The 15191-nt window shown below is 44.0% G+C and overlaps 1 protein-coding gene across 1 annotated transcript in view; it reads right to left on the bottom strand.

Annotated features, from left to right (window-relative positions):
- The window catches only part of LOC134431468 (zinc finger RNA-binding protein-like), an 81667-nt gene extending 67553 nt beyond the window's left edge, over positions 1-14114 (bottom strand). The window contains exons 1-2 of the mRNA XM_063179480.1: positions 14078-14114; positions 13750-13834 (exon numbers count right to left, since the gene is read on the bottom strand). Of these exons, the coding sequence (XP_063035550.1) occupies positions 13750-13834; positions 14078-14114 (122 nt within the window). The remainder of the gene's footprint in view (positions 1-13749; positions 13835-14077) is intronic.
- Positions 14115-15191: the final 1077 nt, after the last annotated feature.

Raw genomic sequence — 15191 nt, 5'->3', positions numbered from 1 at the left:
CACGAACTGCTGGTTCCCAGCCCCCTCGCATTGTGGAGGGGAAGCGAGGCTTTGCCCCCAACCGAGGAAAAGTTTTTTTCTGCTTCTTTGGAGCATGCTCAAACGGAGCCGCCTTTTCCCCTCCTCGTTGCCCTCAGGTGGGATGTGAATTGGCTCCCCTGCCCTGGCTGGTGCAGCGGGCCTCGACCTGGCCAGCCCCACAGGTCCTGCCCCAGCCAGCACCGCGGGCTGCACCGGTCCCTGTGGCCCCGCCCGGGCAAGCCCCGTGGGCTGAGCTAGTCCCCACGGCCCCGCTCGCCACCCAGCCAGCCCCACCACCTCCAGCAGAGTTTTTCTGTATTCCGATCACAGAAGCACTGCCTCCCATGGCTTCGCCCGTGTTGCTAGGCGACTCAATCGACAGCAGCGACGATCGACAAGAGCCTGTCTCTGTGTTGCTAGGCAACGCACTGGTGCCACAAGAGTGACCACTTTCAAACTTAGCGCTTTTGTGGAACACAGCATTTTTCGTGGGCCAATTCGTGTTTGGCCGGGGGTTTCTCGCTGGGGGTTGGAATGCCTGACTTCCCCCGCACGCCCCAGCAGCATCGGGGGGGTGGCTCCCGAAAGTTCTGCCTCTGGTCCCCAGCCCAGAGGGGGTTGGGGTGGTGCCGAGGGGCAGGATGCAGGAACGCTCTTGTTTGCATTGCAGGGGCAAGAGAAGCAGTGGAAAGCGAGCATCGCTCACTTGCTGTGGGGACAAAACATCCTCAGATCCGGGGTGATGATCCCTGGAAAGACTTCTCTTCCCCAACTGCCAGTATGCGCCGGTGGTTCATGGGGTTGGAGGCGTTCGGTCACTTGTGCAGCCCAGGTATTGGCAGCAGGGTGCAGGGTTGTGAGAACACAGAGCCCGCCTCGCAGGCCAGGTCTGGACCGTTTGGCTCGGTTCCCTGGGCTGGGCCCTCCACCCAGCTGGCTGTTGGGTTTGGGGGCTTTGCTTCCCCTGTCAGCCACTGTTCTGTGGGCCAGGTCTGGAATTCCTGATCCATCCACGAGGGCCAGGACCCCTGCTGGGTCCTAGAAGCTCCTCTCTGCTGCTGCTCTTAAAAAAAAAAAAAAAAAAAAAAAAAAAAAAAGGAAAAAAATTTAAAAATTAAAAAAAAATAATTGAAAGAGCTAGCAGCTCAAAAGCATTGAAAAGCCAAAGATTAACCTCAGCCCAAGTGGTTCAGTTAAGGGCTGTGGCCAAGACATTCCAGAAATTTTCTCAAAATTGTTTGATAACTGTCAATGGATTTTTTATAACTCTTGATGATTTTCTTTAGCAGTTCTTTGTTTCAGGATTCTGCAAGCCTGTTTCAGGACCAAAAGGGACTTCCAGAGATGTCAAAGAGGAACATCTTCAGTCCATGGACTTTCTCCTGAAACTCAGCTGTTTGGACTTGAAGCAATGAACTTTCTTTGCATTGTTTTTGCATTTTCTTATATTGTAAGATTGTTTTAGTGATATGATAGAATTTGATGTTCTAGATGTGAAGAATTTCTTTGATCATTCCACATCAGCACTTGATTGAGGTTTTTGATTGGCAACAGATTAACCTCTTGAGAAGTGTTTGTTCTCTCTTCTGCATGGGCCCAGCAGATGAGATTACAAACATTTTTCTTTTTAATTTATTTTAAATAAAAAGGGTGACATGTCACAAACAAATTTTATGAAAAATCCGTTCATTAGACACCTATGCTAAAGATGCTGATGGGCCAGATTTTACAGTTGAACAGCTGGCTGGAGAAGGGGATTTACAGAAACCCTCTGACCAAGCTAACACCTTACCTAAGGCAGCACTACAAGACTTTGCTATTGCAGGAAAAACCTCCTTACTTCTTACCCCAGATGACGCTATTCCTACTCAACATTTTTCTAATATTAAACAAGAAGTAGATGAAAGCTTTATCAAATTTGTGGACAGAATTAAGGATGCTCTGGAAAAACAGAGAGCATAGAGGCAAGAAAGGAGCTGTTATGCAACCTTGCCATGAGTAATGCTAATTAATGGTGTAAAACAATTCTGAGGGCCCTACCCTTAGATACAGAACCTACCATAGAGCAAATGCTGGAAAGCTGTACATGTAATTTGTCCACTGAAAATGCAGTGGCCCAAGCAGTTGCTAAGGGTACTGCAAAATGAGTTTCTGGTGCATTTGCAGTAGTGGCTTCCAAAGACCAAGCCTGCCGCTTTCACTGTGGAGATTTTGGATATTTTATAAAGGACTGTCCAGACAGGTCACCTAACCGAAACCCCCGTAACACCTACCAAAGACCCCAGAATCAGCAGCGCTACCAGAAGCATTCGGGAAACTTCCAGCGGAGCATGGTCAGGCCCCGCGCAAAGGCAACAAATCAAAAGCTGTCCAGACCCAACCATGCATCATCCCAGGAGATTCCAGATCACGTTAAGAGGATCCAAGACACGGAGCAATACAGATGGGAACCCGCCACCAGCTGGTAACTGCTCTGTCCATTGACTTTAATAATGAGAATGTTTATCATGTTCCCACAGGCAAACATGGGCCAAAAGGTGGTCCTTTTGACATCTTAATTATAGGTGACACTCTCCATGGCCCAGAGGAAATCTTCATTGCTTCAGAAATACGAACAGTGCACCCGGGACAAGAAATCTCTGTCCAGGTATACTGCACAGACTTACCATTTTTCCTTTCAAAGAGAACTCCGATCGCACAAGCCTTTTTACTCCCAAAGAATCACAGGGAACAGCTTCCTCTCAACCCTACAGCAATGTGGGCATGAGTTGTGGGACCAAGTAAGCCTACCATCGAGTGTGGTCTTTCCTGCAGAGGAGAGAAGATCTACTGACCAAGGATGCTGGACACTGGTGCTGATGTGACCATCATTGCTCTCTCAGAATGGCCAGCACACTGGGAACTACAACCAGTAACAGGCATAATTTCAGGGATTGGTGGAGCCAGAGTCTATGCGAAGCAAGACCAACATCCTTGTCAAAGGGCCTGAAGGCAAGTTGGCAACTATCCATCCATTTGTGGTAAGGGCCCCCATCACCCTTTGGGGCAGGGATGTTCTATCCCAATGAGGGTCTTCCCTACATATTCCCACTCGGGATTTCTAATTGGAGCCACTGAGGAGAGAACACTACCAGATACCCCTCAGCTCACCTGGAAATGTCAAGACCTGATCTGGATCGAACAGTGGCCCCTCTCTAAAGTCAAATTGTGTGCACTACAAGCCCTTGTGGAAGAAGAGCTTGCCAAAGGCCACATCGTCGAGACCACCAGCCCTTGGAACTCTCCAGTCTTCGTACTGCAAAAACCTGGAACAGACAGGTGGAGGCTCTTCCACAACCTTCTCAAAATCAATGAGGTCATCGAGGACATGGGCCCCCTCTAGCCTGGCCTGCTCTCCCCATCGATGCTGCCTAGAGACTGGACACTTGCTATCATAGATATTAAAGACTGTTTTTTCAGCATTCCGCTGCACCCCCAGGATGCTCCACGGTTTGCTTTCTCCATTCCCTCTCTTAACAGAGAGGCTCCACTCAAAAGATATCATTGGTGTTTTCTTCCTCAAGGAATGAAAAACAGTCCCACTATATGCCAGTGGTATGTTGCTCACATTCTGTCTCCCATTCAGAACCTATTCCCAGATGCAATCATCCACCACTATATGGATGATATCCTGATCTGTGCATCAGATAAAGCTTACTTAGAAAAAGCAGTTAAAAAGACCATTGAAACCATAGAAAAGGCAGGATTTGAGATTCGTGAGGACAAAATACAGTACTCCAACCCATGGACTTAGCTTGGAGCCCAGATGTGGGAAAGGACCATCATACCCCAGCAGCTCGCCATCCGAGACAAACCAAAAACCCTGAGAGACTTACACAGCCTGTGTGGATCCATCAACTGTGTACATCCACTGCTAGGAATTACAACTGAGGACCTTGCTCCCCTGTTCAACCTTCTTCATGGCAATGAAGACCTGGACTCTCCACGCACTCTCACAACAGAAGCCTGAGATGCCATCACTAAGGTCCAAGAAGCCCTGTCTTCATGCAAAGCCCATCGCTTCGAGCCCAGCCTGCCTTTCCAGCTCGTCATTCTGGGAAAAGCACCCTGGTTCTATGGACTGATTTTCCAATGGGATACTCAACTTTGAGACCCTTTCTTGATACTAGAATGTATCTTAACAAACAACCAACCCACAAAGACAATTACCACCTTCCAAGAAATCATGGCACATCTAATAAAAAAGGCCAGAACTCACCTCCGCTCCCTTGCAGGGTGTGAGTTCACATGCAAATACTTGCCACTGACAACTGGGAACCTGGAGCATTTGCTCCAGACCAATGAAAATCTCCAGTTTGCCCTAGATAGCTATACAGGCCAAATTTCTATCCATATCCAAAAACATAAACTTTTTAATCGTGATGTAACCTTTCATCTGACCCCAAAATTAGTCCAAACTAAAACACCTCTCAAAGCTCTAACCATCTTCACAGATGGCTCAAGGCCTTCCCACAAGTCTGTAATGACAAGGAAAGACCCTAAGACCCAAAAATGGGAATCTGAAATCCAAATAGTGGAGGGATCTCCACAGATTGTGGAGTTAGCAGCTTTTGTCAGAGCTTTTGAGAAATTCAAATACGAACCCCTTAATCTGGTCACAGATTCAGCTTATGTTGCTGGTATAGCTATGAGAGCGGAACATGCTCTTCTCAAAGAGATTTACTAATCCAAAGTTACACCAACTGATTTCTGCATTAACACGCTTAATCTCTCAAAGAAAGCAACCTTACCATATCATGCATGTGAGGTCACACACTGACCTCCCCGGTATCATCACAGAAGGGAACAGGAAAGCGGATGCATTAGCCATGACAGTACAAACTGCTAATGTCCCTAACATCTTTGCCCGGGCAAAGTTGTCACACGCATTTTTTTATCAAAATGTGCCTGCCCTTATCAGAATGTTCAAGCTCTCAAAAGATCAAGCAAAAGCTATTGTCGCGACATGCCCAAACTGTCAAAACTACCAAATACCATCTATGGGGACGGGAGTCAATCCCCGAGGTCTGAACAGCTGCCAGCTGTGGCAGACAGATGTGACTCACTTCAGACCTTTTGGGAGGTCAAAATATGTGCACGTATCAGTTGATATGTTTCCTGAAATAGTATTTGCATCAGCTCATCCAGGAGAAACTACACAGCACACCATTAAGCACTTCCTCCTTGCCTTCACTACCCTGGGAGTACCAAAGGAAATCAAAACAGATAATGGACCTGCCTATACCTCTTGTAAGTTAAAAGAGTTCTTCAGTGAGTGGGGAATAGAACACAAGAAAGGCATATCTGAAATCCCACAGGACAATCCATCATGGAAAGGACAAATCAAACCCTCAAAAGAGTCCTCAATCAACAGTCAGGAGTAACAAAAATCATATCTCCAGTTGAAAGACTTTGCAAGGCTCTCTACATTATCAACTTCATAAATTGTACAACATTAGAGCCTGACCCCCCCAATACTTTGCCACTTTGCAAATACCACCCAAGCAAGGCTCACTGAGAAACCACCTGTGCTAGTGAAGGACCCAGAAATACATCAAATTTCTGGGCCTTTCCAGTTGATTACCTGGGGAAGAGGATATGTGTGTGTTCTACTACCATCTGGTCCAAGATGATACCCAAGAAAAAACATAAAACCATACCTAGGCAATGCAAACACTACTCCCACAAACACTGACAAGAATTCCCCTGAGTCAAATACAAATCCTCCTCAAAACCAGACCAGTTCTGCCTGGAGACAAAGATGTTGCCGAATATCCACATGCAGAAGAAAAGACCGTCCCATCACGTGACAGCAGACAAAATAGAAAGCTAAACAACATTCTGCTGCATCAAGCCATAAGCCAGACCCAGCTGGAACACACAACTGTTCTCTGAATTATATGTTATTACCCCTTTTTAACCTAAAAAACCCTATTATTTCCCTTTCTCAACTCTGACCAAAAACCCTCTAACCTTATACCCACTCCCCCATCTTTGGCTTATAGAAAAAGAAAGAAAAAAAACAAAAGAAGCAGGGGGGAAAGGAATGGAGGAAAGGAACAAGGGAGAAAACCCTAACCCTCCCCTCCCATCATAAAGATAACAAATTTTGCTTATATTCCCTATCAGAAGTCCCATTCCTGTCCAAAGATGAAAAATATCTCAGTTGGTGCTGTCCTCACTGCTGCCTGGATGTTCTTCACCGTACCATATGCCATGGGCTGGATTAGGCCACAGCCTAGCTATAATGTTTGGGTAACCTTAGCAAGGACATTGAAACAGGATAACATGTGCTGATCCATGGGAAACATTTATAATCCACTTTCCACATGTCTGATAGGAATTCCTTTTGTAGTTGATAACTGGCCTATCTATAATTTAGAGCTCCTCAGCACCACAGGTAAGAGACCAAACCTGGTAGATACTTGAGATGAGTAGACAAAAATGTTGGCCAATGCTCTAGAGGAACCCCAAGAATTGGACCTGTTTGGGTCCTCCAAGGCAACATACTGTGTCAAATTTTACTTAAGACATCTGAAAAATAATTGGCCAGAAATTGACCAGACAAAAAACACATACTGAAAAGACATATCAACAATTAACAAAGCCTATAACTAGACCAATTGGTGTAATTACACTGCTCACGTGATCTCTGTATCCTCTCTCCACCCCAAAGTATTCCCCAAGGGAACATTTCTCATCTGTGGTGACAGAGTATGGGCTGGGATCCCCTCGCAGCTCCAGAGAGGTCCCTGTATGCTTGGAAAACTTTCTACCCTCACACCAAATATCACCTTGTTACATAATTGGAAAAAAGAAAGTGAATTAAAATGCCACAAAAGGTCCTACAAGAAATTTAATGAAAATTGCAATCCCAAATTATACGATTGGAACAAACAAAAAAAGATTGCTGTCTCCCTATTCCTACCATGGATAGCTGCAGCTAAAGCCCTCAGTGAAATAAATCACCTAGGGTGCTGGCTCAATAAGCAAGCCAATGCTACATCTGCTGCCCTGAGTGATCTTTTAAAGGAAGAAGAAACCACAAGACATGCATCACTTCAAAATCGAGCAGCAATTGACTTCCTGCTGCTTGCCCATGGACACAGCTGCCAAGACTTTGAAGGGATGTGCTGCTTCGATCTCTCTTCATGCTCAGACTCCATCCACGCAAACATCCAGAAACCGAAGGAACTTGTGAAAGACTTAAAAGTAGAAAACAACCCTGACTGGGTCAATGACCTTTTTGATCAATGAGGATAAACAGGATGGGTTGCATCTTTGGTTAAGGGAATGTTCTGGATTTTCATTGTAATTGTCATTGTGTTAGCTATGTTCTCATGCCTTTTCCATTGTTTTAAAAGAACTATAGGGAACGCTTTTTTACTAAATACAGAAAGTGGAGTTGTAGCAGGCACAGGGCCTGCAAGGCCTCCCTGGCGGTCAGCAGCCTAAGATAAGAAATGCCTAGCCATGATGACTGGACCAAAAGAAGCCCCTCTTCCATCTTCGGACCCTTGTTATCTCTCTGTAAGACTATAGGTCACTTTTGCCTTGACCCTTACTATTGGATTGTTTTCCTAAACTCCTATACCCTATATAAACCCCTATTTCTGCCCAGTTTGACAGAAGACCTGTCACTGAGACCCTTTGCAGAAGCTGCCAATAAAGACATCTCTGTGGAACCTCATACAGTGCTTCTCCTCTCTCTCCCTGCATCAGCTGCTGAGGCACTTAGCAAGCAAAAAGCTGAAAATCACTAATGAGCTGAGAATCACTAAAGAGCTGATCTCAGTTAAGAGCTGAGCTTGCTAAGATTGCCTGTGGCTCTGGAGCTTGCCTGAGGGGCCCGGACAAGTTGTGTTTAACTGGACTTGGCTGTCTGGGACACCGATGGCAGCCCAAAGCCGCATTACTTAAGCAGTGTAATTTTCCACTTTAGCCAGCATGTAGCTATTGACGCAGGGCATGTAGCTCTTTTGGTTTTTTAACAGACTGTTATTGTTAAGAGTTTGATTATTAGATCACTGAAACTTTAAGTTTTGCTAAACTAACCCTGATAAGTTTCAATGAACAAAGCCTGAGGGAGTAAAAAGCTGGACACCTGGAATCCAGAATTTAGAGCCTTCCAAAGACATGTTGAAGCAACCAGAAGATAAAGAAGAGACTTACAAAGACAATCTAACATGTTTTGCAGACTCCCTGTCTGGGAAAAAAGATAATAAAAATACTTTAAAATGTGGACTAATAAGCATGAGAAATGGGAAATCAATAACCAGTAGAAGATAGAATACTAATTAATGAAGAGAATTATGTAATTTAGACCAATGAACATTAATTTGTTTACTAATAATGTATACATAAGTAAAAAGTTTTCAAAGTTGTGTGCACCTAGGTGTAGCTATCTCCTTATGCACCTGGCCTGGAATAAAGTAATGTCTACTCCTTAATACAAATAATTGTGTTAGAGAGTTTAATTTATCCCAACATTTTCAGGGAAGACATGCTCTTTGCTTCCTCCTTCCAAATAAGCTCACTTATATTCAGAAGTTTTAGACCCCAATGTATACCCAGCTTCCTCTCATCTTTCACATCTTACCTAAAAATCCTCAAGGATCAAGAGACTTAATTCTTTACATAGAATTCTTGTACTACAGTGCATGAGAAAAGTTTGGGCTTTTTAGAAACACCTTTGACTCAAATCTTTGAATAACAACTTGTCCTGGTTTAAGGCAAATTTGGGAGGAAACTTCCAAAGGGGTCCTGTGGTAGATTGTTTTTCTGTTGTAATCCTAAAGTGTTCCTTATTGTGAGTTTATAGTGGTTTGTTCCATGTACCCTGTTTAGTTTCCCCAGTGGTTTTGCCCTGAAGTTGTTTACTATTTTCCTGCCTAATCTTATGTCAGTCCCCATGTCAATCTCCCTTGCACCTCCCTGATTTCCAGACCCTTCCCTGCCAGTCCTGGAAGTACTGCCCTCTTCCCTTGTTCATCAAATGTAACCCCACCCCTTTCCCTAGAACCTTCCTTGGCTATCACCCTTTCCTCAAAGTTCCATTGGTGTGCCAAGCCTGATCCCCTCCCATGTTATCCTCTATTGGTTACCTGGAATCTGATCCCCGCCCTACGTTCCTCCTCTGCTGTTCTACTATTGGTTAAGATTTGTATCCTCCCCTAGTACCCTCCCCTGTTCCTAAGTTGCTGTTACCCTGTTGGAGCTTGTCACTTGTCCCTGGACCCTCTTGGAGATTTAACCCTCTTGAGAGCTTATACAAGTGGCCCCTCTCGTCTCCTTTGTTCTGGCTTCCTCGACTCGGGATTCCTATCAGCAGACGCACAGAACAGCTTTGCTGCCTCTGGGAATTAGGCAGCCCTGCTCTACTGCCACCCAGACCGTCCCGAGGGGAGGATAGGGGGCAGCCACTCTTGGCACGGGCCAGGAGGCAAGGGCTAGCTGCAGGACATCACCAAGCGACTGCCCGTGCCAGAGTCCCTCTAGAAAGCTGATTCAAGGGGCCCCTCCCCCAACTGGTAGGACACAACTACACTAAATTCTACCGACATTAGTGATGGAAAATACTGATGTCTGTGATACATTAGTATCAGAAAAAGTGCCATATATTATGAAATACCTTTATAATAAACCTGCTAGATAAGGCTGATGGCAGCAAGCTGTGACCATGTATTTTTCTCCACACTAATCTTCAATTCCATGTGAATCTGATTTTCTGTGGAATGAAGGGCCACACTGGCTGAAAATCTTGCAGAATTCATCCATCTACTTCTCTTTACGTGATTGCGCACCATTGACAGCTCATTATCAAAACATTGATGTTATTCAAGTCTAGATAACAGCCATGTTCACAATGATAATGCATGACAAAAAGAACTGAGCTTTAGATGTTATGTCTGCCTGCAAAACTATCAACCACTAACATTTTCCTTGTCAAAATCACAGAATCAAAGAATGGCTGAGGTTGAAAGAGACATCTGGAGGGTACAATCGTGTTCAAGCAGGGCCACCAAGAACCAGTTGCCCAGGACCATGTCCAGACTACTATTTGAACATCTTTGAGGGACTCCAGAAGGTTACTGGGCAAACTGTGTCAGTGCTGTCACCCTTACAGTTAAAAAAACATTTTCTGATGTCCAGAGGGAACCTCCTGTGTTTTGGTTTGTGCCCATTGCCTCTGGTCTTCTCACTGGGCACCACTGATAAGAGCCTGGCTCTATCCTCTTTGCACCCTTCCTTTAGGTATTTATATACATTAACAAGATCTCCATTGAGCCTTCTTATCTCTAGACTAAACAGTCCAAGCTCTCTCTCTCAGGCTTTCTTCATAAGTAAGAGGCTCCAGCCCCTTCATCATCTTTGTGGCCTTTCATTGGACTATTTCCAATATGTCTATGTCTCTCTTGCACTGGGGAGCCCAGAACTGGACACAAGTCTCCAGGTCTGATAGGGCATAACTGGCTCAACTGTGCTGATGTGAGAGGCAGATGCCATGTCTTAGAAGGTGTTATAAACCATCAAAGACCCCCAAAGTGCCCCTAGACTAATTTCTGAGGCCTTCCACCAGAAGACTGAAAGCTCCCCCCCAGGGGAGGTACCTGGGGGTTCCCACACAGCCTGAGCATATTTTAACCCATTGAACTTTGTGTTTTGAGGGGTTTTTCCCCACCCCTAATGGATCAAGACAGTGATCACTACTGTGACCAATGGATATCGAAATTGCATCAAGTCTCATTGCAGATCCATGGGTAGTGATATGTTCCCTTACTCTTATCCTTTCTTTCTTTTCTCTTATACATTGTCTTAAATTATATTTTCATGCTTTTATATTGCTATATTACTATAGATAATAATAACTCAAATGGCTACATACCTGCTTTCCATTGCAACCAAATTGTTCTAAAATAAACCCTATATGTATATATTTACAAACATGAATCAGTGTCATTTCACTCTAATCCACCCCAAGGGATTAACAAGAAGCTAGGTTACCCTTGCCTTCTAGGGTGGGTCATAATACTTCTGTACAAGTCTCAGATATCCAGTAACATCATACACTGCACTCAAATAGAAAACTAGCTATAATTGCAAGAGTTCACTTCCATATGGCTACCTAGAAGACTGCATCTTAATCTAAACTCACAGGCATTGTGATTGGCTCTGGACCCTATTTACTACAATAAATTCCCTTTACCTGCAAAGACTCACCACACTTAGCAATTCAAAGTTAACAATTCAGTCCTAACTACCCAAGAATATCGCATCTGTGACCCGCCTCGTTAGAGTAGGTACACGGTATGAACATAAGTAAGATGAAACTCAGATGCTCAAAGGTTCTTTATCTTCTTAACAGGAACCAAAATCTTGAAACAAGATAAGAGACCATCACATTTGCACACTTCTCTGTCCAAACAATTCTCAATGTCCCTATCTCTCCATCAGCATCCCCACATTTCAGTCAGCCAACTTCAAAATAAAAGCATAATTATGCCTCTTCTCCAGCAGTGAATCAAGAATGCTATTTTTTACACATGAAAAACAAGCCAATATTAGGTTGTTCATGTCAAACTGAATAGACACACAGTGGTTAAGGTGGCCTACAGAATGCACACACACACATACAAAATAAAGAGGACTAGTATCACCAAATTTCACATTTATTTCAGGCTTGTAAACAAATGGATTAATAGTTACTTAAATAAGTAACAGAGTTTTGCATTGCATGCAGGCTTATAACCCTAGACCCAATACCACTACTAGCACAAAGGTATTGGAATATTCAGAAAAAATTTCTGTATTGGTATTTGCATAATCTAATGCTTCTCTCATTAAATCATGTCATTACATTAAGATAAACTCCCTTTTAGACATTGACTCCTGTGTTTTCTGTTCAAAATATTAAATTAATTCTTATGAAAGGACTGCTTTAACACTGATTGCTTTGCCTCTTCACTTTCAGACTTGGCAAATATACAAACCATTTATAGGATAGTCTTTTACTGATACGTAAATGGAATGGTATCTTGTACTTTTGATAGCAAAAGAAAAAGCTTTCACTCTATCAGTCTTTCCATTTTCTCAAGAATACATTTAGGATTAACTATGAAAACAGTTTTGAACCTGAACTGTATTCCAATTATATGGTTTTAAGGAAATTTCAAAGTCTACAGACTACCTCAGCTCCACAATAAAAGGAATAACATTTTTTAAAAATTAATCTACACTTCAAAAATGCATTATATATAGATGTCAGTTTATTATTCACTCAAATATTGTTTATTTATTTACAAAAATAAAAAATCCTCTATGTTATTTAAAAGCTCCTTCATAACCCATGACAACCCAGTTTCAAATTTCACAACTTTCAAGTAAATCATAAACATACTGTGAGCACCTAATCAAAAAAAAAAAAAAAAAAAAAAAAAAAAAGAAAAAGCTTAGCTAAGTTTAATCCCCTCCTTTAACTATTATACATTGGAGTAAATGAATGAAAATTCATTTATTTTATATCCATTTCCAGAAAATAATCATTTGGGAGTCGTTCCATGACCCACATAAAACTGTATATTCCTGAGACTATGTCAGGTATGCAGTTCTGATTAGATAGATAACAGTAGCACACATCTGCATTCATTTGCCAATAATCCCTCATATTTCATATATTTGCTTTATCCTATTATTTTCCCATTAACTAAGACTTAGGAGTCAAGGAAGGCCTTTATTATAAATTCATGAAACTAATAACAAAGATTCAAATATGAACTTCAAGGTGCTACTCCAACACAAGTCAAAAATGTGATGATGTTCATGATTGTATCTGGGTTTTCTCAAATTAGGTAATTTGATTTCAGAAAAAGTGAGATAATAGATGCTACCAATTACTTTTCAACAGTCTGACACACAATTTGGATGCACAAAGATGCAAAAATTTAAGGCAACATACCTATACAAAATATATATCGTTACATGTCCCCAAGCTCCACTATAAGACCTGCTCCTGATCTTAGATACCCAAGGAGGAAATCTTTTTAAAAGGAGCATGGCTCCAAAAGTACTTTCTCTACTTTCCGATACATTATTTATAACATTGCTTCAGTGGAATGGGACAGTCCCCTGTATTTTCTGGTGTTTCTATTCTTCCCTTATGTATCCCATAGGTTAGGTTGGTGTAATTTTAACATATGTTAAAAAGGATTCTATCCTCCCACACTGACATAGGGGGAAGCAAAGACTTGGGGAGCAAGCCCCATCTTCACGGAAGGAAAAGTGTCTGGGGGCAGCAGGCAGTAACTTGTTGGCGTTGTTGAGTCTAAGTGGTCATTTTAATTTAAGGGCCTTGGGATCTGATGCTGCCTCCTCCGTGGTGTCTGGCTCCACCTCCCCACCCTCACACCACTGGGGATACAGGGAGGTCCTTACCAGGATAAGAAAACAGACCTGCGGGAGAGGCAGATAAGCAGATGGGTCCTAAGCACAACTATCGCGGAGTAGCGGATTGCAGAAGCAGGCTCCACACGGGGCGGAGGATGGGAGCAGTCCCGAGCACTCACCCCGAGGGGGCGGGGAGATCCCGATCAGGGACACGAAACCGGAGGCGAAGAGGGAAGTGATGGAAGTGATTCCGGGCAAGGACGGAGGGAGGGAGGGAGGGAGGGAGGGAGGGGTCGCGGTGGTTACCTATACTGGGCAGCAGCCCCGCTATGAGTGAATCCAAAGTAGTTGCCGGTGGCCATTTTGGCATCTTCTCCCAGGCGGCTGGGCACTGTGGCGAAGATAACCAAGAGGCGGCAGCAGTCGGGGCCATGACAGGAGGCCCGGCAGGAGGAGGCGGGGAGAGAAAGGGACAGACAGACAAGAGACAGAAGTGCGCGCGAGCGCAGGTCAGACACGGCGCCTCAGGACCACCGTTCCTCCGCCCCACGCGCGGGCCGCATCTCCTTCCCCTCGCCGCCGCCCCCCTCCCCCCACGCTCACGGACACAGAAACATCGAGCGCCATTACTTACCATAGGTGAAAGAAACTACCGGACATATAGGAATCATGAGTGCAAGCTAGCAGGGACAACGGCGGTTGAACTCTGAACTCTCACCCCCCTCCTCACCGCCGCGTTCGCTCACTCCCTTCCCCCCTCCACACACACCTACGGCGACAACGGCAAAGTGCGGCCGGACCAAGGCCGTGCGCACGCGCGAGATGTGTGAAGGGCTGCTAGAAGTTGTAGTTCAGCCAATGACTACGCCCCCGCCCGCAGAAGAGCACCCTCGATGTCGCGTAGGCTGCCACCACGCTTAAGGCGTGAATCCTCCTGCGCTTGATGTTGCAAAGGCTCTTGGGAGTTGTAGTTCCCCTCGCTGAGGCCCGGGCGCGAGGAAGAGCTGTTCTTAGAGTAACGCTGCACGTACCACTCCTCCTGCCTGTCCCCTTTCTCCCTCCTTCCATCATCCCGTGTCACACCTACAGTCACACCACACTTGTACCCGTGGACTCACATTGCAAAGATAGGGTCAGTTTCTCATTCTTTCCTGCAAACCTTCAACACACCACAGTAGTGATCTGGAACATGTGTACTAATGTCTTTCCAAACAATTCCATGGATGAGGGTATGGGTGGTAACGTTTTTGAAATGGGTCTTAATAACTCTACCAACTTGTGAAAAACGCCAATCACTTGTTTTTAAAATTTTAAAAGTTTAATAGTAATAAAATGCTTATAAAAATAGTAATATAATTAGAGTAATAATAATTTGCACAATTTGGATTAGGACAATATGAGACAATAGAAACAAAGAGTTACAGATGGTCCGGGTACCTTTTTCTGGGCAACATAAGCCTGAAAAAGGATCCACGTTAACAGAGGATTAACCCTTAAAAACAATAACCTGTTGAATATTTATAAACCTCATACATGATGCATAAATTTCATTCAAACACAGGATTCTGTCTAGTCATCATCAACTTCTTCCTCTTAATCCTAACGGCGTCTTCAGGGCTGAGCGAGGCAGGAAGAAGTTTGTTTCTTCTGATAAGGGAGTAATGAATTCTTTTTCTCTGAAAGATTTAGGTGTCCTGTGGCTACTATCTCGCTGCGAGTCCTTTCTTTTAAAAAAAGTATCTTACATA

This window comes from Melospiza melodia, chromosome W (genome assembly GCF_035770615.1).
Source record: "Melospiza melodia melodia isolate bMelMel2 chromosome W, bMelMel2.pri, whole genome shotgun sequence".
NCBI classification, from domain to species: domain Eukaryota; kingdom Metazoa; phylum Chordata; class Aves; order Passeriformes; family Passerellidae; genus Melospiza; species Melospiza melodia.
This window is presented reverse-complemented; position numbering and strand designations above follow the sequence as displayed.